Source organism: Quercus suber, unplaced genomic scaffold, assembly GCF_002906115.3.
Source record: "Quercus suber isolate HL8 unplaced genomic scaffold, Cork oak 2.0 scaffold_214, whole genome shotgun sequence".
NCBI classification, from domain to species: domain Eukaryota; kingdom Viridiplantae; phylum Streptophyta; class Magnoliopsida; order Fagales; family Fagaceae; genus Quercus; species Quercus suber.
Genome location: NW_027069672.1, coordinates 100,258 through 124,927, shown reverse-complemented (window position 1 = coordinate 124,927; position 24,670 = coordinate 100,258). Strand labels below are relative to the sequence as shown.

General features: G+C 35.5%; 2 protein-coding genes across 2 annotated transcripts; both read left to right on the top strand.

The window, feature by feature from the left end:
* The first annotated feature begins 1,327 nt into the window (after nt 1–1,327).
* On the top strand, nt 1,328–20,635 carry LOC112015583 (helicase sen1). Its single transcript, XM_065779578.1, has 5 exons — nt 1,328–1,688; nt 17,754–18,353; nt 18,537–19,829; nt 19,918–20,242; nt 20,367–20,635. Exons 1-5 carry the CDS (start codon nt 1,578–1,580, stop codon nt 20,633–20,635), a joined length of 2,598 nt encoding a protein of 865 aa, XP_065635650.1. The 5' UTR covers nt 1,328–1,577.
* Nucleotides 20,636–21,025: 390 nt separating this feature from the next.
* Nucleotides 21,026–22,921, top strand: LOC136070140 (uncharacterized). Its single transcript, XM_065779577.1, has 5 exons — nt 21,026–21,034; nt 21,240–21,604; nt 21,842–21,976; nt 22,367–22,502; nt 22,654–22,921. The coding sequence occupies exons 1-4, from the start codon at nt 21,026–21,028 to the stop codon at nt 22,437–22,439; spliced, it is 582 nt and encodes a 193-aa protein (XP_065635649.1). The 3' UTR covers nt 22,440–22,502; nt 22,654–22,921.
* The last annotated feature ends 1,749 nt before the right edge of the window (nt 22,922–24,670 follow it).

Here is a 24,670-nt window from a genome sequence, read left to right as displayed (position 1 = left end):
TAATCTCATCCTTTACAAAAAACACTTAGTAGAGTTTTTCTATAACTATGCTACCTGTTGTGAGAGACCGTGACCTTGACCCATTTGTTTCATTAGACCAAACTTACGTGAATGAGTGAGATAGTGTTAATTCTCTCAAAATGACAATTAGACTGATGAGACTATCCCCCTTAGATTGAGAATTTTACATTCGGAGTCATCACTTATTTTAAGTTAAGGGAAAAAAGAAAAGGAAAACCATGCAATAAAAAAATTCATCATTTTATTGATTGAATAATTATGCAATTACATTTGATAGAAAAGTAAAAGGAAATACATTGTCTTGGTCCTAGATACAATCTAAGAAAATACGAGGCTTTGATTCCTAATTACATTATAAAAGCTGAAAATTACATGATAAAGTAGTATACAAATCGTTGATCTAAGATTGAAGGTTAAATTATGAAGTGGAAAGGTGTTAGCACCCACCCCACCCGATGAACTAGTCTTTTAGAATATGATGGCCATGAGTTCATGTCATGCAATCTAAGCATCCAAACATATCATGGAAACAAGTAAACAACATGTTATTTTTTGAAACATGTATCAAAAGATTAGGGTTTTTAGAAAAAAAAAAAGTTTTGAGCACGTGAGTTTATTTTATAAACCCTAGGTAGATCAAGCATGTCCAAAAGTTTATCCCATACCATCAACCGCAAACATTATGGCATATCACAGATCTAAGGTTTTGAGATCTAAATTACTCAGTCAGAGGTTTATACCAACATGCAATGTTGGATTAAATAGTGGTCATGAATGTGAGTGCAATACGTTCTTCTTTCAAGTTTGGAATTTTGACAATGCTTCGAGATGATTTGACTCATTGGTTCGAATCAATCCTTGATTAGGATTGGGGTAGCACGGTAGCACCTCCTTTGGATCAAATCTTCGATGGGTGGGGTCTCCTTGGATCGGACCTTCAATGGGCAACACTTCCTTGGATTGAATCTTGGATTAGCAACACCTCCTTCGATGAGATGAATTTTTAATTGAAAAGAAAGAATATAATAAAAAAAAAAAGAGTATTGTTTCTTTTCAATAAAGGTAATAGTTCAAATTCTTTATGTAATAATTTATTATTTTTTTTTTATAAAAACTACGTATATAAGTAGTAAAATTTAGATACAATTATATATAAACTTTATAGTTTGATATTGTTTTCAAGTTAAAAGTTAAAGTTTTATATGCACAAATGGATCTTATATGGTTTATAATTAGCCATTTTATATATGTTTAAGCAAAAAAAGAAAAAAGAAAAAAAAAAGAAGAAGTCATTTTATGAGTTTAATGCAAATCCAAATTACTTATGTTTTACTTGTAGTCAACATCTTCTTTGGTCTTCGTCGTCACCGTCCACTTTTTTTCCACTTTGGATACTTTGTACGTCCATGTGCTTTTAATGATCATTTGTCCAGACATTTCCTCCATTGCTAAGTACTCTCTCTCTCTTTAGTGGGAACACATGCATTATTCTATGGTAAGTTCTGTATTTTAGCAAATTGACTGACTATACAGAGAGATCACCAAGGCAAGGAGAAATGGAGAATACAAATGTCAAGAAGGAAGAAGTTGCTGGTAGAAGCTTGATAGACAAGGTGTTCTCTTGGTCTTTCAGGGATGTTTGCAATAAAGATCTTTACAAAAATCAGGTTGGTGTGTTTTTCTTTAGTCGTAATTCATAATGGTTATTGTATTAAGCATACATATACACCCTATATATGAGTTCTGTTTTGTTATTGATTCTACCAAAAAAAAAAAAGATTTATGTTATTAAGCATAATATATATGCAATAGCAAGTTTTTATTATTTAAAAAAAGTAAAGTTGAAAGGAAAAGCACTCATAATCAGAATGGTGTATCTCAAAGTCCTAGAGTTTTAACTTTTAAGAAGTGTAATTTAGGTGCCATTAACGTATTGTAATTTGTAGGTGTTACTTAATTTACATTCGTTTTGAGTGTATTTATACATATTTTGAGTCTGACAGCTACTTCAATGGGATCTATTATTCTGATCGGAGGTGAAATTACCAAATTCCATCATGCTCGGCACCAATGAGCACTTAAGAGTAAAAAGAACTTTGTCATTTTTGATTGAGCCTGTAAAGTTGTGATTTACAACTATATTTTATGTTGGTTTTAATTCCATGTCAAATTTTATTGTAATTTTGTTCAATCATTTTCTTGTATTTTTGTGGGATTTAATATAAGAATTGTGTGTGAAAATTTGGTGAAGATTCTGTGAAGATGAGGATTTTGAAACTAGCTCGCGACTGGCTCGCGAGTGCTAACCATCGAAATTGTAACGACCTCGCTCCAACTGTGTAGATATTGTCTGCTTTGGGGCTCATACCTCTTACAGTTTTGTTCTCCCCCAAAGCACACAGCAGTGGGGGAAAAGACCTCTACACATTGAAGGGAGGTCATTCCTTATAAACACATTCTCATGTGCTTTCCTAGGCGATGTGGGATTCCATGGAATGTAAGACCCCACCTTTTGGGTCACTACAATCCACCCCCCTTACGAGCACATGCGTCTTCGCATGTGGGGCCCACACTTTCAGTTAGGGCATGGCTTTGATACCATCTGTAACGACCCAAGGAAAAGCGCTAGCCACATCTGCGCTATACCTCAAAAGGACTAGTCACAATTGAGACTCCTTGTAATTGTTAATAAAACTCAAATCTACCTGGTAAATACCCGATGTGGGACTCATCACACACCCACACATATCACACAATCAATTAAATTGGGGCATCATAATCTCCCCCACTTAAATCCCTAACGTCCTCGTTAGGGCCCACTTTATGGGTAATGTCTCCGAGCCCACACCGAGTTATCGGGCCAGCTTTGATACTATCTGTAACGACCCCGCCCCAACTGTGTAGATATTGTCCGCTTTGAGGCCCATACCTCTCACGGTTTTGTTCTCCCCCAAAGCACATTGCAGTAGGGGAAAAGGCCTCTACACATTGAAAGGAGGTCATTCCTTATAAACACATTCTCATGTGCTTCCTTAGGTGATGTGGGATTCCATGCAATGCAAGACCCCCCTTTTTGGGTCACTATACCCCTCACGGTTTTGTTCTCCCCTAAAGCACACAATAGTGGGGGAAAAGGCTTCTACACATTGAAGGGAGGTCATTCCTTATAAACACATTTCCATATGTTTCTCTAGGCAATGTGAGATTCCATGGAATACAAGACCTGCCTTTTTGGGTCACTACAGAAATAGGCCATATGAGAAGCACATGCCGGAATTTGAAGAGTCTTTGACAGACTGAATTTTGCAAGTCATTCACGACTTAGACCAAGTCACGAGTGACCCGCAAAACTCTCTGCTTGATTATTTTTTACTGTGCTTTTTCTCATACCTTTACCAACACTATATAAATCCTCATTACCCACGAAATGTAAGAAGAAAAAGGAGTATTCACAAGAAACTTTTGAGAGAGAAAATCCTAGCCAAACACTTGAGAGCTAGAGATTGTTTTACCCACAATTCTCTTCATCATTTCTCTAGAGTTTCCTTTTACTCCTACCTCTCCATCTATACATTCTTGAAAGGTTCTTAGGCCAAACACTTATCTCACCCATACTAAATGTTGAAAGAAATTTTGATGCCTATGAGAAGCATTGGAAGAAGCCACTGAGTGGCGGATGCAATCAATCGGAATTGCGGGATCCAGATAACTAATGAAGACAAGACTCCGAAAAGTCCGTTGGTAATTGAAACTTAGAGAGCTCAAGTACATTGAGTAGATTAGGCTTGGAGGGTCTTTTTGATATTCGTGTACTCCAACTTATTCACTAGTGGATTGCTTTTGGTTTGAAGGGCCGCAGAGAGATTTTTCGTCGAGTATTTTGGTTTCATTTTCGATAACACGTCTCGGTGTTATCTTGTGTTTGCATCTCTTTTCCCTACTCTTTAAGCTTTATATTCATTTCTTATTGTACTTGCTTATGCATTAAGGTAGTGTTTCAGTTTATTGCGCTTCATTTGCTCTTGTTTCGCATTTTGATAAGTTAGAGTAAAAGCAATTAAGCCGTAATTTAAATTTGGGGGTCTAAACAAGTATTAGTGTTTCTACACTAATTGAGCCTTGAATTGGTATCAAAGCGGGTATACTTTTTGAATTTCGTTATCCTTGTGTGATCCTAGACCACTTTTGAGATGGATAAATCTCAATCCCTCAACACACCTCCTTCTTTGATGGGAGTAACTATGCGTTTTGGAAAGTACGTATGCGTGCTTTTCTATGTGTTATTGATAAGATTGTTTAGGATTCCGTTGAGAATGGTTGGGTGAGACCAATAACACCCAAGGCCAAGTGGGACAAGGCTACCCTTACTTTTGCAAATGCCAATAGCAAAGCTATTAATGCAATTTTCTATGGTGTTTCAACTGATGAATTTCATAGGATCTCTCATATGAAGACCTCTAAAAAGGCATGGAAAATTCTCGAGACTACCTATGAGGGAACCAAGAAGATCAAGGATACCAAATTGTAAATGCTCACTACCCGGTTTGAGGAAGTGAAGATGAGTCGTTTGACTCATTCTATTGGAGACTTAATGAGATTGTCATTGCCGAGCTCAATCTTGGAGAAAAGATTTAGGATGCCAAAGTTGTAAGGAAAGTCTTAAGATTCTTACCCGAAAGCTTCTGAGCCAAAGTCACTGCCATTGAGGAGAGTAAAGACTTGGATGAGATCAAGATCCAAGAGCTTGTCGGTTTTCTTTAAACTTATGAGTTCGGATTGCTCTCTCACAAGTCTAGCAAATCACTTGCTCTTAAAACCATAAATGAGAGAACCAGTGATTCCTCGGATGAGGATGATGTTAAGAAAGAGGTGGCTTATCTTGTAAAGAACTTCTGCAAATTTCTAAAGATGAAGAACAATGGGAAGACATTTGGCAAAGGAAAATTCTCATTCTCTAAGAATGACAAGAGAGACTTCAAGAAGAAGAATGTAAAAGAGTCATCACTACCTCAAGGGATTGTTTGCTATGAATGCAATGGACATAGGCATTTGAATAAGGAGTGTCTAAACTATTTGAGAGGAAAGGGTAAGGTGCTAACACTACCCTTAGTGATTCGGAAAGCTCAAATTCAGATTGGAAAGAAGAATGCGATGGTGATGGTAACTATTTTTTGTTTATGGCAATTACTTAGGTTGATTCCAAAGATGAATTGAGTGAATTGGTTGAGGAACTCAGTGTACACTTCGATGTTGAAGAAGATGAAGTTTCAGATGATGAGGAAGTGTACCTCAATGAAGTTGATAAGAAACTTCAAGATGTTTATGAAACATTGCTTGAGGATTGTGGCAAGTATGCTAAAGTTGCTAAAAGTGTGGTTAGGAAGATGAAGAGAATGGAAGAAGACCATAAATCCACTCTTGCTCAACTCAAGGATGCCAAGTGTGAAGTTGAAGACTTGAAAGAGGAGTTCCTGAATGCTTACTTAAAGATCAAGTTTCTCAAACTTAAAGTGATTCAAGCTAATATTAAAGTGGAGTGCATCACAACCAAGAAGATTGATAATGTTCTTTCATCTCAAAAGCCTTTCTCAAACAAAACTAGACTAGGCTACACCGGTGAAGGAAGTTTGAGTGCGAAACTGAGAAAGGAGATGAAGTTTGTATTGGTAAAGGATGTAGAAAAGCCCAAAATTGAGATCCCTATCATTGAGAAGGACATTAAGCCAAAATCAAAGGCAAAAGGGAAGTTATTGCCTAAGAGTTAAAAGGGACCTCAAGTGAAGCATTTTTGTCACCATTGTGGCATTCAAGGGCACACAAGACCAAATTGCTTCAAGCTTCATGCTCTTAAAATGGCAGATTCTTTGCATGCTCAAGGAAATGCAAGAAGAATGCTAAAAGGAAAGTAAGCTAAGGAAGAAAATGATGGCCAACTCATTGAAGATGTCATGGAAATGCTTAAGAACATCTCATCATGCCTAGCTAGCTTCATCCCGAGGTTTGAGAGTTATGTTGGTCGTACCCTTCCATTTAAGGATCTCACCCAAAGCACCCGTGTGGTGTGGGTGAAGAAGGGTACTCATGCATGATTCATCTACTATGTTTATGCATTAATACTTCCAATGTTTTAAGGTCATAGTATCATGCATAATACCATATGTATTCTTCTTACTTTAATGCTTCTTCTCTAGCATGTTTCTTTTAATGCTTTTTGTTTATTTGGTTGCTTTCTTTGTTGATCTTACTTTATTGCTTTTGTTATGAGTAAGTAAAAATCCAAAAACTCATAAAAAGTAAAAAATCTCAAAAAGTTTGATCGCTTGTGTTATGTCATATCACATATTGAGTTTGGTCTAGTATCTTTGTACTAATGGTGTAGTGTATACAAGCTTAGCTTGTTATGTATGCACATATTGAATGTTAGTAAAATCTAGAAATCTATGTTTGATTGTTGTAAATAGATCTTCAAGCTTGTCATGAATGTCTAGCCAATAGTCTTGATCGATCTTGATACATGCATATGCTTGATCATAGATATCTCTTCACATTTATTTTTATGTCAAAAAGCTATTCAATTGTCAATCTCAAAAAGGAGAACGAGCTGAAAAAGCATTGCTTTGAAAACTAATTAGACTAGAAAAAGGTGGAGCAAAAATGTATTCAAAATGTATGATGCCAAAGCCAAAGGCTTATTCTTCAAAGAAATATAAAAAATTCCATGGCATCGTTTCTCAAAAATTGAGTTGTATTGATCAAAAAGTATGAAAAATGGAAGTCAAATGAAAAACTTTCTATCAATGTAAACACTTTAGTGAGGAATCATATATGTTCATTTCTACTAGTGAGATAGGTCACTTGACTTCGTGCTATTTGTGTATGACTTGATTGAATTGATCATTGAAGTTTTATACTAGATTATGGAATAATTCATACTTGATACTTACACATAACACACAAGTCTAATGTTCAGTGAATATCTATTTCATTTGTGTGATTATATATGTTCAAATGTGATATGTGTATGCTCAATTGCTTAAAGATCAAACCTAAAAAGATTTGAGTATTTTATTTGTTCCTGGAAGTGATTTTTTTGTCACTTTGGTGTTGAAAGTTTTTCTTAAAATGTCAAAGTCCTCGTGAAATGCAGAAAAAGACAATTTTTAAAGGTCTCAAAAATTCAGTTTTCAAAATACTTGTCTTTTTGCACTCCGCAACTCCCACCCTCCAAAACTCAAATTTCTTCCAAAACTCATCAAAACTCTTTTGGATTTCTACTCTAAGACTTCTCCAAGGTATTTCTCATCACTTTTAATCTTTCAATTCCTTGATTTTGTCTTAGATTACTTAAAACCTAGAGTTAAGGTTTATTTTTGTGTTGGGTTGGGAAAACTTAATTTCTTGCAAAATATTTCAATTTTGTTGATTGGGCTTAGACCCATTTTGTTTGTTGATGATTGTGTTGGCTCCATGTGGCATTTGAGCATGTATTTGAGGCATATTTTTTCATGTTCATGCATTGTTCATTATATAGGGTTAGTTCATGTATGCTAAATGTTTAATAAAATGCATCTTTGGCATTTTTTACTCATTTGACTCCAATGGGTACCAAACTTTAGGGATTGCCATGTTTACTTAATTGTAACATGTTTCTATCATTGCTTGTGTGTTTCACACACTTTGCCCCATTAGTACTTGTTCATGCATTGGTCATGCACTGCATATGCATGCTTGATGCACACACTCTATCACAAATGACATGTCATGCATATTGTAATGCTCTTTGTCTAATTAGACTTTTAGCTTTGTTTTCATGTCTTTGTGTTCTAGTATATGCTCTTTTACTTAGTTTTAATAGTTGTTTACTTGTTTTTGTACTAACTTGCATTTAATCTAGTTTGTTGCCATTTTTGTGTATCGTTTATGTTTGTTTCTTTTGTAGATGTCTCCTCACAAGAAAACCATTGCTAAGAAACCTCTTAAGCGTCAACAATACGAAGAGCATCACTTCTGAAACAGATGCATTTGAGGCATTCTCGGAGTTTTATAAGGATGCTGTTATTATTGTGGAGAGAGAGATGGATCTTGGGTCTCTTGAGGGCACTTTCATTCCTGATGTGTTCAAAGACCGCAATTAGGCTCCTCTTTTCACAAGCTCAGCATATGTGCATCACATCCTAATTTGGGAGTTCTTCTCGAATGCCATTATGAAGGGAGATCACCTCAACTGTTGGGTGAAAGGAAAGGAGTTCACTATCTCAGCCTTGTTCATCCAGAACTTCCTACAGATCAGACTAGTGATCCCAAAATCTTCTCTTCCTTATAACAAGAGGACAACATTAGTATCGGTAGTAGCTTCGGATCTTTGAGGAGAATGGAAAAGACAATCCTTACTCATTACCAGCTTCTCTCCTGCTATGAGAACACTGGCCTATATTATGCTCTTCAACCTCTATCCAATGAGGAATCTAACAACTCTCTCTTAACCACGATCATTATTCCTTCATGACTTGTACCAGAAGAAGGACACAGACATTTGTGCTCACATTTACCATCTCTTTGCAAAGTGTGTTAGCAAGAAGAAGACCCGGATGACTCTGCTACTCTTAGGATTAATCATTTCTATTCTGCGACATGATATGGTCAAGATTCCCTTTGGTTTGCCAATCATGAAGAGGGATGACCAGATTTCTACTCAAACAATGACGAGGAGCAAAACTCATCTTCATAGTTTTGAAGAGGAAGAAGGAGCACCAGGTGAGAACACTGAAGCTGAACTTGGGAACACTAATGAAGAGATCGACCGGTTCACCCTTGGACCAGAAGATATGGAAGCCTCACCTACTCAGACTCAGCCACATGAGTAGCCACAGGATCAGCCTTAGGGTCAGCCACATGCACCACCTCATGCTCCCGATCACCTCGATCTTCTTCTCAATTGTTTAGATCACCTGCAGTGATCTTTTGATGAACACTCAATCTACTCCTCACACCAATTCACTTATCTTCAAGAGAAAATCACTGCTCTCTCCATTCATGTTAGAGATTTGGCGAGCATGGACTAGCACCTTTAGCCATTTCGGTTAAAAAAAGGGAGTAGTATTTAGTTAAGGGGAAGTATATTTTAAGGGGGAGCAAAACTTTGAGACTTTTTATTGCTCGTATAGTTTATTTACATTGCTTGATTTTACAGCTTTCAGTACTTTAGTTTAAAACTCAGTTTATCTTTAGTACTTTGTGTATCTTGGTTTTTATAGCCATTTCTTGATGCTTTTAGTCATATATTGCTTCTTGCTTTAGTTTCTTTAAAGCATCATGTGCTTGTTGGACATGCAATTAGTTTTTGCACTCTCTTAAATACTTGCATGTTCAAATGATCATTTGCTCATTAAATGTTCATTGTAGTCTTTTCCAAATGACTACTCATGTTTGATCAAGTTATGCTATAAGTTCATATATCTTTTGTTTTTACTTGATCGCATTTTACTTTCTCTTTTACATGCCTTGTATTCTACTTGTCTCGTATTTATTGAAGCTATTTGTTATGTTCAAGTGTTTCAGGATACAAATGTATATGATTCAAGTGCTTCACAGGTTTTAGATTTAGGTCTAAGTGAGTTTTGCCTCTGTTCCCATACTCATGTGTTAAGTCTATATTCTGTTTAAGGTTTTTGTCACAGAATAGCCAAAGAGAGAGATTGTAAAGTTGTGATTTACAACTATATTTTATGTTGGCTTTAATTCCGTGTCAAATTAGGTTGTAATTCGGTTCAATTATTTCCCTATATTTTTGTGGGATTTAATATAAGGGTTGTGTGTGAGAGTTTGGTGAAGATTTTGTGAAGATGAGGATTTCATGACTAGCTCGTGACTGGCTCGTGAGTGCCAACTCGCAAAACAGGCCACATGAGAAACACATGTTGGAATTTGAAGAGTCTTTGACAGGCTGGATTTCGCGAGTCATTCACAACTCAAGCCAAGTTATAAGTGACTTGCAAAACTCTCTGCTGATTATTTTTGAGTGTGCCTTTTCTCATACTTTTACCAACACTATATAAATCCTCATTACCCACGAAATGTAAGAAGAAAAAAGAGTATTCACAAGAAACTTTTGAAAGAGAAAACCCTAGCCAAACACTTGAGAGTTAGAGATTGTTTTACCCACAATCCTCTACATCATTTCTCTAGAGTTTCATTTTACTCCTACCTTTCCATTTACACATCATTGAGAGGTTTTTAGCCTAAACACTTACCTTATCCATACTGAGTGTTGAGAGAAGTTTTGGTGCCTATGGGAAGCATTGAAAGAAGCCATTGAGTGGTGGATGCAATCGGGTGGAATTGCGGGATCCAAAAAACTAGTGAAGACAAGACTCCGAGAAGTCCGTTGGTAGCTAGAGCTTGGAGGGCTCACGTACATTGGGTAGATTATGCTTAGAGGGTCTTTTTGATATTCGTGTACTCCAACTTATTCACTAATGGATCGATTTCGGCTTGGAAGGCCGCGGAGAGGTTTTTCACCGAATACTTCGGTTTCCTCTTCGATAACACGTCTCGGTGTTATCTTGTGTTTGCATCTCTCTTCTCTACTCTTTAAGCTTTACATTTATCACTTATTGTACTTGCTTATGCATCAGAGTAGTGTTCTGGTTTATTGCGCTTCATTTGCTCTTGTTCCGCATTTTGATAAATTAGAATAAAAGCAATTAAGCTGTAATTTAAATTTGGGGGTCTAAACAAGCATTAGTGTTTCTACACTAATTGAGCTTTCAGAGCCAATACTCTGTTTACCTTTTTACTCACTTATCAGTACTAATCCAAAGTCCATGCTTACTGCTAGAAAATGAAGTATGAGATATAAGAAATTATAAAAGTTAGAACTTTCATTTTACTGGATGAAAAGATGCATATCATTTGAGGAAATTCAAAAAATACGTTCGACATGCATGATTAGATTCAGTAATGGAAAAACTTTGCCTTTTGAAATCATCATTTAGTTGTTTGATTAAGTTTTCGTTATAGTGAATTACTCATAAGTAATAGCTACGTTTTCAAAAAAAATATTGAATACCACTTCCTAAAAATAGGGTTGTAAACGAGTCAAGTTTTGTTAAGTAGTAAATGTTTGAGCTCGGCTCAACAACAACTTTAAAGTGTTCAAGCTTTTACCAAAACTCCAAACAATGTTTGACATTGAGCTTGTATATAAAAATTCTAAAAACTTGAGCCCGACTTGGCTTCACTTTATTCATTAATCAAGCTAAGCTCGAGCCCAATATCAAGCTTTAGAACTCGAGATCCAACACATGTACATTATCAAATGCTTAAATCTTCAAAAATCAAGAAAACAAATAGAAAGGTGGTTGGGGTTTGAACGAGTGGTCCCAAGTTGCCACATGTATATTAAGATATGGGTAATGAGTTTATTTATTAAGCTCATATCAAGCTTATTATCAAGACCATAAATGAGCTTAACCTCGGCTTGTTTTATATTGAGCACTATTATATATCAGTCTATTCATGAACAATTGTTTTTTTTGCTTTGGTTGTGCTTGTTTATTAAACAAGCCTAAAAATAAGGGTCAAGCTTGGTATAAACAAGCAAACATGAATGAGCTTTTTATTGAGCCAACCCAAGTTGTTTATAAATGACTTAGTTCATTTACAACCCTATCTAGGTCAAGAGTTTTGTAATTCAATTAATTGAGTTGAGTTGGACGATTCTAGGTTTGACCTAGCCAAGTATAGGTCAAATTAAGTTCTGGTCAGAAACTTGTTGAACTAAAAGGAGTTGTGAAACCAATGAACCTTGGTTTTTGAAGGATCAAGTCACCTTGATATGACTCTTATTATTTTCACATGCAAAAAAAAAAATTAAATAAGTAAAAAAGTAATTTGAGCATATTCTTTTTGTCTTCCTTTCAATTCAAATATGAGAACAAAGGAAAGAAGAAGAAAAAAGGTTAAATAATACATAAATTCTACTATGTTGTAGTACATAACCAACATATCAAATTTTACTTAGAACGACATAATCATGATAGGATCACACATCACACATGAGCTGGATAGAATAGTATTTATTTAACCCAAGAGATTTATATAAGTTTAAAATGAGTTTAAGAAAAATATTATATAAAATAATTATCACTGAAAATATATTACCCATATTTTATGAAAAAAATTGACATATTTAATCTTTTTCATATAAATAATAATTTACATAATAATTTTTAGTATTTTTATGTAATATAGATGACTAAAGACAATCTAATTTAAAAATGTTAATACTTTAAAAAATTGAAAAAAAAAAAAAGTTGAGTGGAAACAAACTCACAAAAGTAGAGGTGTTTTGAATGAAAATTTTCCGTCGAAGTTGATGGTTGAATGCAACGATAGAAAATTGATACCACTGACATGAAGGGCTTGAGTGGGTTGGTTTGGATATGTACACCAACTAATAGACATGAAGGATCATCGTATGTGTGAGATGCAGTATTTTTGGTGTGGTCATCCATCACACGCCTACACAAAGTACCTATTGGAAAGTCAAGTGATTATTCTCATGAATACATAGATCGTTTTTTTACACTCATTTTTTTTTAAAATTTTATTTTATGTACTTCTCACAGTTTCAAAATCGTGTATTATAACTTTAGTACTATCAAGGAATTGTGAGCCCTCCATCTAATAGATGATCCTTTTTCTTAATACTAGCCTCTAGCCTCCTCACGCTCTCTCTCTCTTGCTCTCAAGAATAATCCCGAGTTGACCGTCGAACTTGTGAGTTGAAAACTCAGCTTGCTCTTGTTCTTCGTGTTCTGGTGCTGCATCAGAAGAATCTGGAACTTCTTGTTCTTGTCTTTCTTCAACTTGAACTATAGTAGTCTCTGGTTTCTCTTTTGAAGTGTTATCATTTTCTTTCCCTTGTACCTTATCTTCTGTAAATATCACATCTCTGCTGATAATCACCTTGCGGGCAGTGGGATCCCACAGGCGGTACCCCTTAACTCCATCAGCATACCCTAAGAAAATGCATTTTCTGGATTTTGGATCCAGCTTTGATGTTTCTTGGGCGTTGTACATAACGTAAACAGGACTTCCGAATGTATGTAAGTGAGAATAATCAGCTGGCTTACCAGTCCACATCTCCATCGGCGTTTTCAGATCAATTGCATTGATGGTGACCGATTGATCACATAACAGGCGGTCTTGACTGCTTCTCCCAAAATGAGTTGGCCATCCCCGCAGTTCTCAACATCGCTCTTGTCCGTTCTAACAAGGTTCTGTTCCTCCGTTCTGCTACTCCATTTTGTTGTGGAGTGTACGCCACCGTGAGCTGCCTTTTGATACCTTTTTGTTGAAGAAGTTATCAAATTCATTACTGGTATATTCTCCTCCATTGTCTGTCCTTAAGCACTTGATCTTCTTTTCAGATTCAAGTTCAACCCGCGCTTTGAATATTTTGAAAACTGGAAATACGTCCCCTTATTTTTTATTGGATACACCCAACATCGCCTGGAGTAATCGTCAATAAAAGACACAAAGTATTTTGCTCCTCCTAGGGACAAAACTGGTGCTTGCCAAACATCAGAATGGATTAATTCTAAGATAGCTTTGCTTCTAGCATTAGAACTGCTGAACTTTAATCTGTGCTGCTTACTAATAACACAATGCTCACAAAAGGGTAATGATACCTTTTTGAGCCCTGGAAGAAGCTTTTGTTCAGCAAGAATCTTCAAACCTCTTCCGACATGTGGCCAAGCTTACGATGCCACATCAGTGTTAATTCTTCTGCTGAACTTGACAACGCAGTGGATGCTTCTCCTTCTTGTTGTGTTTCTCCTTTAAGCATGTACAAATTTGCCGCTATCTTTTCCGCTTTCATCATTACAAGCGCGCCTTTAACTATTTTCATGATCCCATCTTGAATATGGGTTTTACACCCACTATTATCTAATTGTCCTAAAGATAATAGATTTTTCTTTAGGCCTTTCACATGTCGTACCTCTTGGATGATGCAAACCGTACCATCAAACATCTTTAATTTGATGGTACCAATACCAGCAATCTCCAAGGCATGATTGTCTCCCATGAACACAGATCCTCCTGGGATGGGTTCATATTGATGGAACCATTCTCTCCGGGGAGTCATATGCCATGTTCTCCTGAGTCCATAAGCCAGACATCAGCAAATCTTCTTCTACCTTCAGTAGCAGTTGTTGCCTCACTGTATAAAATTTCACCATCATTTGAGGTGCTTGCTACACAACCCTGAGCTTTTGATGACTCAGGACCTTTTCCTGTGGCTTCTTCTTTCTTCTTGAGATGCCAACACTCCTTTTGTAGTGCCCTTTCTTGCCACAGTGATGACACTTGACATTTTTCTTACTTCTGGATTTTGATCTACTCTGATTTTGACTCCCACTGGGGCCACGTTCCGTTGATCTCCCTTCATTATTGTTAAAGCTTGGCTTGCTGTGAGCCTCCCGATCTATCTTCTTTGCCCTTGCGCCGACTTTCTTCTTCAAGAACCGCAGCTGCAATATCATCAAAGACTAGAACTTCAATGTTGTTGGTTNAATGGCACCAAGAAGAAAAAAAAAAGTAAATTATAGTAAACCTATTTGTGGTTAAACCTATTTTTACATTGCATATCTGTAGTTCAAAACTTAACACTTTTTCCCACCTGAGATTAACTCAGTTTGTTCTTGTAACTCATTTAGGTTACAGAGAACAAACGGAGTTAATCTCAAGTGGACAAAAGTGTTAAGTTTTGAACCATGAGTAAACAAAATAAAAATTGGCCTGATTACACGTGGGTTCATTGTAATTTCTCAAAAAATAAAAGCTGAAGCTTGCAATACAGTGGTAATTGAAGAAGATGATAACCATACATATAGTGGCCAATTTTAAGGATGGTTTTTCTCTGTCCTCATTTCTTAATTTTTGGAGAGTACATGAAAGTCGACATCAAAGAGTCCTATTTCAATTATGTACATACTGCATATACTGATGGATTCATTAAAATCTTATTGTTTATTTCAAGTGTTTGCCTGTTTTACTATACTATTGTTACATATCATGGTAGAGAGCTCGTCTAATGTAATTTCTCCCTCTGCATTCTGTTAGGACGTTTGGTACGGGGCACACAATTACAACTGAAGTAGAAATGAGAAAATGAAAAATAATGAACACCAAAATTTTACGTGGAAAACTCCCAAACAAATTAGGAGAAAAACCACGGGCAAATTGTAGAAGGATTTCACTATTGCAAAAGGATTACAACAATTTCTCTCTAAAAAAGGAGAGCACAAATGACAATACTCTCTCTTATAATAGGAGAAAATACACTCTCTCTAATAAAGGAAAAACAATATTTAGGAGAAACCTCACTTTTGTTCTCTCTAAAGTCTCTCTCTCTTTTTCACCCAAAATAGGATTTTACCTTCAAAAATTGGGATTGATATTATGAAGACAAAAGACATGTATATATAGAGGAGAGAGGCGGTGAAGATGGCGGTGAAGTTAATGTGAATACAAGCTTTTTACAGCTTGATATACAACACAATTCTCCACCGTCTTTGACTATTCAAAGACTTAATATAGAAGCTTAATTGCTTCTTATCCTTTTGGTCAACAAAAGTGGCTTACCAACCACACATTTAAAGTCACTTTTGTAATCCTTTTATCCTTTCTAGACTTGCCATCTTCATGCTGCTTACATTTCTGCCAGGCCAATAGATGATCGACACCAAGTAAATTTGTCATTGTTGATAGGCTTTGTTAACATATCAGCTAGGTTGTCTTTGGTATGGATTTTATGTATATCCACACTTCCTTCTTCCACCTTCTCACGAACAAAGTGATACTGAACTCGTATGTGCTTTGTCTTCGAATGAAATGCTGGATTCTTTGCCAGATGCAAAGCGCTCTGACTATCACAAAATAGAGCAATTTTCTCTTGTTTGTGTCCAAGCTCCTCCAGTAGCATTTGCAACCATATTGCCTCTTTGCTAGCTTGTGTAGCTGCAACATATTCTGCCTCCGTCGTAGAAGTAGCCACGATAGACTGCAATTTTGAAACCCAGCTTACAGCTCCTTTAGCAAGAGTAAATACATAACCTGAGGTGGACTTGCTCTTATCAAGATCACCTGCATAATCTGAATCAACATAGCCTCTAACAATAAAATCTGATCCTCCATAACATAATGCAACATTTGAGGTACCCTTGACATATCTCAGGATCCTCTTTACAGCACTCCAATGCTCTTTACCAGGATTCGCCATGTATTGACTAACCACTCCTACTGCTTGTGCAATGTCTGGTCTTGTGCAAACCATAGCGAACATTAAGCTACCCACTGCTGATGCGTACGTACTCGAGACATTTCTATCCTCTCTGCTTCGTTGCTAGGACTCAATACTAAGACTAGAACTTCAATGTTGTTGGTTAAGTTGATGATGAGTTGATCATACGAATCAGGTAGACTTTGAAGTAGAATTTCAGCACGTTCACTCGTCTCTATGTTATGCTCCATTGCTGTGAGCTGTGAAAATAAATGTTGAGGGTGTTGATGTGGTCAGTCACCATTGTTGACTCCATCATCCGAAGGGTGTAAAGTTTTCTTCTCAAGAAAATTTTGTTGTGTAGTGATTTGGCCTTGTACAATTTAGTCAGAGTATCCCATATCTCTTTTGCTGTCTTTTTCTCCGCCACACTTGACAATACTCCATCAGCTAGTGCTAGGTGCAAATTAGCAATAGCATTGCCATCCATCTCGTTCCACTTGCCATCGCCAGTGATCTCATCGGGCCTTTCTCCAATTGCCGCCAAGCAGTTATCTTTCCTCAAAACTGCTTTTATTCTCATTTTCCACGGTGAGAAATTATTCCCATTGAACTTCTCTATTTCGTACTTCGTCGCCATTATTGAAGATGCCTCTTTTCCACTAACTGGATTTGACCGTAGCACGAAAACCAGCTATAAACCTGGCGCTCTGATACCACTGTTAGGACGTTGTGGTACGGGGCACACAATTACAACTGAAGTAGAAATGAGAAAATGAAAAATAATGAACACCAAAATTTTACATGGAAAACTCCCAAACAAATTAGGAGAAAAACCACGGGAAAATTGTAGAAGGATTTCACTATTGCAAAAGGATTACAACAATTTCTCTCTAAAAAAGGAGAGCACAAATGACAATACTCTCTCTTATAATAGGAGAAAATACACTCTCTCTAAAGGAAAAACAATATTTAGGAGAAACCTTACTTTTGTTCTCTCTAAAGTCTCTCTCTCTTTTTCACCCAAAATAGGATTTTACCTTCAAAAATTGGGATTGATATTATGAAGACAAAAGACATGTATATATAGAGGAGAGAGGCGGTGAAGATGGCGGTGAAGTTAATGTGAATACAAGCTGTTTTACAGCTTGATATACAACACAATTCTCCACCGTCTTTGACTATTCAAAGACTTAATATAGAAGCTTAATTGCTTCTTATCCTTTTGGTCAACAAAAGTGGCCTTACCGCCACACATTCTAGAGATTTGGCATAAGATCAATAGAATTTCAAGTAATTTAATTTTCGTTAATCAATTATTTATTTGTATTTATGTTTTAACTTTCCATTCAGTGATTCATGTGCTGCTCACACAAACATGTATAAATCTTCTCTCCGGAACCATGATATTTAGACTTATAGCTGTGACATCATTCATTGACAGGTGCAAAGGATTCCAGAGACATTTTTGTCAATGACAGAGTACATGAATTCATTCATGGATCCATTAATTGAGGAAGCCCATACTGATTTCCTCTCAAACATGACAGCAGTTCGTCGAGCACCTGTTTGTAACATACATTCTGTTGAAGAATCTAAAAAATTTAAACTCCCCAAAGACTTGTTTTATGAAATTAAATTCAATGCAGCTGAAGATACTAAAAAAGATATAGGATCCTATGAACCTGAAGTTGGTGATCTTATTGCCTTGACAGATTTTAGACCAAAATCCATTGATGATTTGGACAGGCCGACAAGATTTTATCTTATTGCTTATGTTTATGGGACTAAAGCTGAAAGTTCTGGAAAGCTCCAAATACTGGCATCAAAGCGAATTAGGACTGAACCAAACATGCAAAGGAACATGAGAGAGACTTTTCTTGGGTGGAAGAGAGAAACATTTCCTACAAATAAGAAGGAAACAATTCTCGCAGTTTATCTTATGAACATGACAACAATTGTTCGAATGTGGAGAGCAGTGAACTCGGACCTGGAAGGGGGAAACAGGAACATCCTTAATAAAGTAGTGCAAAACAATGCAGCAGTAAGAATCATATATCATTTTGTTCTTCAATGTCACACACATAAAAAAAATATGCTTCTTTTTAAAGATTGTACATGTTTACTGGTAATGGTGTTTGTAAATTGTAGGCCTTGCACCTGTTACAGAGTGATAAACCTACTTATTGACTTCATTACCATTACATTTTATATTTATTTCTTACAGGATGAAGAAAATTGTACTACATGCTTCTCCAAAGGAAAATGCAGTCCTTCCAATTCGTTTATATGTGATATAATTTCCTCTCATAATCTAAATAATTCGCAAGAAGCTGCAGTTTTAAGCTGTGTTGGTTTGAGGGACTGCTATCATCAGAATACTGTCAAACTGATATGGGGTCCTCCAGGGACTGGGAAAACAAAGACTGTTGGCTTGCTATTATTTGTTCTCCTTAAAATAAAGTGCAGAACACTAACATGTGCTCCAACTAACAGTGCAGTTTTGGAAGTTACAAAACGGCTGCTGAGTCTGGTTAGGGAGTCACTGGAGTATGGTACATATGGGCTTGGAGACATAATTTTATTTGGGAGTGGTGAGCGATTGAGGATTGATAGTTGTGATGATCTTCGTGATGTATTTCTTGACTATCGTGTTAATGTGCTTCGTAAGTGCTTTACTTCATCATCTGGATGGAAAGAGTGCTTAGAAGTAGTGATACGTTTTCTTGAGAACCCTAAATTGGAGTACAATATATACTTTGAAGAAAGAAAGAAGAAAAATGTTGAGGTTGAGGATGAGCTCAAACAGGAGGAGAGTACTAGCAATCCAGTAAAGGAAGATGATGGTACTATGACATTTGAGGAGTTTGTAAAGAAGAAAAATGTTGAGGTTGAGGATGAGCTCAAACAGGAGGAGAGTACTAGCAATCCAGCAAAGGAAGATGATCATACTATGACATTTGAGGAGTTTGTAAAGAAGAAGTTCAGTTTAATTCGCAAGTCACTTAAGTGTTGTATGATTGATTTATGTACACACTTACCAACTTCTCTATTACCATTAGAGGTAGTGAAGGACATGATTAGAGCTTTGAAATTGCTAAAATCTCTTCAAACTTTGTTGTGCAATCTCAGTACTGTAGCCAATGAAGGGTTAGAACACGTTCTTAATGACTTTGAAGACATTGGAAGCAGTGTTGGTTGCTCTTCAAAGTTAAGTATCACAGTAAAAGAGTGTCTTCGTGTACTAAGATCTCTTTCTCACACATTCTCTGTACCAAATTTAACTGAGCATTATGCAATACAAAAATTTTGTTTGGCAAATGCATGCTTGGTATTTTGTACGGCATCAAGCTCTGCTAAATTACACACAGAAGGAATGACACCATTGGAATTTTTAGTTATTGATGAAGCTGCTCAACTTAAAGAATGTGAATCAGCCATTCCTTTACAACTGTCTGGTCTCCGACATGCTATTCTCATAGGAGATGAGAGGCAGCTCCCTGCTATGGTTCAAAGCAAGGTTTGAGTCTTATCCTTGTCGTTCCTTTGTCTTTACAAATTATGAACCTTCCACTTAGTTTAACATATTTTGTATGTGCAACTTTTAGATTTCCACAAATGCTGAATTTGGAAGAAGCTTGTTTGAAAGACTAGTCATGTTGGGACACCAGAAGCACCTTCTTGATGTCCAGTACAGGATGCATCCATCCATCAGCTTCTTTCCAAACAAGGAATTCTATAACAGCCAGATTTCAGATGCTCCAAATGTCATAGAAAGAGGATATGAGAAGCGTTTTCTTCAGGGCAAAATGTACGGCTCATACTCTTTTATAAGTATAGATCATGGAAAAGAGGAATTTGAGGGAGGTTACAGTCCGAAGAATATGGTTGAGGCTGCTGTGGTCTCTGAGTTAGTTGCAAATCTTTATGAAGGTATGTTTTATTGCTTATTACTCGAAGTTCTTATCCATAAAAATTGCTGCCAGAAAAGCTTCTAGACAAATGATATAAATTCCTTTTCCTTTTCCTTTTCCTTTTCCTTTTTGGTTGGCCACAGAATTTCTTGTCACAAAGAAGAAGGTTAGTGTAGGAGTTATATCACCATATAAAACTCAAGTTTATGCAATTCAAGAGAAAGTCAAAAGATATAGTAACTATTCTGACAGTGGCTTCACTGTGAGTGTTCGCTCTGTTGATGGGTTCCAAGGAGGTGAGGAAGATGTGATAATTATCTCAACTGTAAGAAGTAATGATAAAGGATCAATAGGTTTCCTTTCCGATCTCAAAAGAGCAAATGTGGCCCTGACTCGTGCAAGGTATTATTAATTTGTTTATTCCAGATTGTGCCTGCAACTCAAAAACGTTTCAGTTTCTCCCTCTCTTTTTTTTTTTTTTTTTTTAGAAGAAGAAGGTGCGCTTGAAGAATCTGAAGCCATTAGAGACTAAAAGATCAAATTTAGAAAGAAAAGTTTTGTTTGGTTGGTGAGAAAGTGAAAGAAAAACGCTCTGATACCATGTAAAATTGTAAAATGCGAAACAGAAAGCAAGAACTGATTTGAGAGAAAACAATTACACTGAGTTTTCTTATCAAAATGTTTATAAGCTCTTAATTATACATTAACCGTTTGTTCTGTATTTATACACAAAAGCAGGGGCTAAGCTTGCCGCCCAAAATCCTAACTAACTATTTAAAGAATCAACGAATCAGCTAATGACATGTGGCAAGTCTGTAACAAACTTTTGCTAACTAATTCTTAAATGAAACGGTGCGTTTCTCCTTTCCTTTCTTCCTTGCCGTTTTGTATTTACATCCTTTGCTCTTGCTGTCGTTTTGCTCTTCCTTATTGTCTCTGTTGCTGCTGTCGTTTAAGTCATCTTCAACAGTTCCTAAAACATAAATCAGGTAATCATTATCTACGTTACTATACAGGTTATCTTCAACAATGATTTCAAGGAGTCTATACATAGAGTTAGAAATTCAGAGATTTGTAAGGAAGTGCTTTATGTGTTGCAAAAACTTTTAAGTGGTTGGCGTCAGCCTCAGGAGGAGAGAGACCCCATTGTCCATGATGGTCCTTCTTCTCAACTTCTAGAGATGTCCAAGGTCGGTGAGCAACTGAATCTGGTTTGGAATGTAGATTGTCTCAAGGAGGATTCGAATTACATACAGATCTTGAAGGTTTGGGATGTCGTGCTATTATCTGATATACCAAAACTTGCCAAGCGTCTTGACATCTTATTTGGGAGATATAGAATGGATGAGATGAATCGCTGCAAACACAGATGTGTTGAGGGGTATTAGTTTTTCTGAATTTGCTTTAAAAATATAACCAAAAAAAACTAATATGAACCACACTTAAAAAAAAAAAATACAAAAAATGAATTATTTTGAATATATTTCACTCATCAATTAACTAGTATGTCGCTCTCAAATTGTGACTTATAGTTTAATTAAAGTCTAAAACCGCATAAGCTCAAGTAGCTGGTTGTCCAGAATCTGTTCCCGCTGCTCATCATTTGAATTTGTTACAGGAGTTTTGTTGTTCCAAGGAGATGGCCAGTGGATTCAAGTAGTTGCTCGGAACCTGATACTGTGTTGTCTCTCTCAAAAGACTTATCCTCAGTGAGTCTAAGTGATAAGCCAGAAACATCAACTGCAATTTATAGGTGAGTGAAAAACAGCTAAAAGACTATTTAAGTTTTCAACATTGGTTTTCCAAGGCAATATCTCTTCTGCAGAATCACTTTAATGAAAATAGAAATTGAAGATAATATAATTAGTCATATAGGTGTAAAATGTTATTGCTCATGCAGTATGCCTGAGGTACTGGTTAGAAGCTCAAGCTGACTTGGATTGCTTCATGTATGGATAATCCCTGCCACTTGCTCAATTCTTTGACTTGGTTAAAAAGAAACTAAGAAATTTGTAGAAATTATCCGAATAAGACACTCACTTGATATACCCAAAAGAAAAACAAAAGCAAAACTAATTTTTACATACGAACTTGGAATTGAAGGGTTATTCAGAGGACTGATTATTATATAAATGAATGTCAGAAATAATTTCAAGTCAAACATGAAGAATAAATCCGAAGATGTTGAATTTAAGCAAAGGTGGCTTGACGATTGATGAAGAAAGATTACCTTCGTTTTGAACGATGGATTTGGATGCATTTCCAAGCCAGCTTTCCTGGTTAGTGTCATAAGTTGATACATGATGTTCCTTATGCTATTAAATATTGGAGTGTTACAAAAATTGAAAGATTGCCTTCATTTTTTGTACACTTGTTGATATTGTAGATAACATTAATGAAACTGATGTTACCCTAATCGGGCTGTCTTAGATGCAGGTGGTGCCATGCTAGATTTAATAGCTCAGCCGTTACACCTCAAATGAAAGCTGGAACCACGGGGAAACTGCTTTAGACATATCATAGTTTCAAGCATTCCCTTTTGTATTATTACTAGTTGCAGACGCATGTAATGCGTGGGACAATTATAGTTTTTTGTGCCAATATTTATTTTTGTTCAGTAACAATTTTGGTGCTTTGTAAAACCAAACAGCAAAGTCATCAACATAATGAGCTTGCTTCGTGTGGCCTTATTTTATCATATTAACTATTTTGAGTGCTTTTATGAAAATATATATGATTATTCTTAATAGAGAATGGAGATGACAATAAATTTATTTATAAAGGAATTTCTGTCGTGGTATATATGTTGAATAACTTATACAATATACATTGCAAGATTGTAAATTATGATACTAAACTTAATATCATAAATCTTTAAATTTCTTATCACTTTATAAAAATAAAAAATAAAAAATTTTCCTTAATTGGTCTTCAAATTCAAATTATAACATATCAAAACACTAAAATTTGTTATTTACTCAAAAACTAAAAATAAGTACTACGTCCACAACATTTTCACAACAAATTAAAAGTGGAAAGTTGTTATTGGTTCTAATTTGAACCCACAATTGAAATTACTTTTTTGCCCACTAATAATAATTAATAACAACTTGCCACTTAGGATTTTGTTATGAAAATATTGTGAACATAATATTTCTCAAAACTAAAATACTAATATCAACTAAGGTAAAAAAAAACATAAAGATAATACCACAAATCATTAAATTAAGCTAGCCTCATCGCACACACGAATTCGCGTGTGCGATGAGGCTTTTTATTTTTATTTTTTTTTATATTTTCATAATTTTCATTCATTCCAATTTGAGGTTTACACGTTTTCTCATTAATATTACGTATTTAGAACTACTACTACATCCAGAGAGTGTCATGAGGCTAGCTTCAAAAAAATGAACAAATATTACATGTTTATTTTTATCCAAAAAAAAATTGTGTTTTTATTTTATATATATAATTTTTATTTTGAGAATCTAATTTATAAGTGAATAAAATAATTTGAAAATCAACAGGAGAGTGGTCCTATTTTTTAAGCAATGTTTTAATGGGAGTTAAGTTGTATTTTTACAAATTGTTCTTTAGTTTTGTTCTACTTAAACATCAGGTAGAGTGACCCTATTTTTAAGAACTAGTAAGTTGCTCGTGCAATGCACGGATAATTTTGTAATATTTTATATAAGAGGTTTTGATAGTGTTGTACATATATTATAAAAAAAGTAAACTAAATTAGAGTAAAGAAACATATACATTTTAAGATATTAAAAATTAATTTAGTAGTTTCACTGCATATAAATATCATTTTCAAGGTAAGATTATTATTATTTTTTAAATCATGAAACCAAAAATAAATACAAAAGAGTAATGGGACCATGAAAATAACTAATTTGTGTTGTGTTACATATTTAATACTATAAAATAAAAGTATGTCGAACTCTCTCACTTCTTCACTTATCGATAGTGTAACGTTAAAACATGGTGTGGGTAAGTGTGTATGCATGTGTCTTATAGATGATTTAAAACCATGATAAAATATGTTTTACATTGCGTACAAGTATTATCTCTACTTATATACAAAAACAAAAACTATCATCCAAATACCCAAACTTAAATCATATTTAATCCCCTAATTTAAAAAGAAAAAAGAAAATACCCACAGGAGTTTGACGTCTTGATGGTGGTGGAGGCCAATATGACGGAGGGGCAGCCCCTCAAATTTCTCTTTCTTTTCTTTCAAATGTTTTGTCAATCTCAGTCTTTTATTTTGGTAATATATACAATGCGTTTTATTTAACAACCCGCAACATTTTTGTGTCTCTCTATCTCTCTCCAAGACCTTATCTGGTTAGTTATTATTATTAGTCCTTAATTATTATTATTTTTTTGCTTTTTTTAAAATATTAAAATGGTGAGTATGCTAAAAGACATGAATAAA

Coding starts and splice junctions, on each gene's coding strand:
- LOC112015583 (XM_065779578.1), top strand. CDS start 1,578: ATGGAGAATACAAATGTCAAGAAGGAAGAAGTTGCTGGTAGAAGCTTG. Junction 18,354..18,536: donor TAGTGCAAAACAATGCAGCA/GTAAGAATCATA, acceptor TATTTCTTACAG/GATGAAGAAAATTGTACTAC. Junction 19,830..19,917: donor CTGCTATGGTTCAAAGCAAG/GTTTGAGTCTTA, acceptor TGCAACTTTTAG/ATTTCCACAAATGCTGAATT.
- LOC136070140 (XM_065779577.1), top strand. Junction 21,605..21,841: donor AAACACAGATGTGTTGAGGG/GTATTAGTTTTT, acceptor AATTTGTTACAG/GAGTTTTGTTGTTCCAAGGA. Junction 21,977..22,366: donor ACATCAACTGCAATTTATAG/GTGAGTGAAAAA, acceptor AATGAATGTCAG/AAATAATTTCAAGTCAAACA.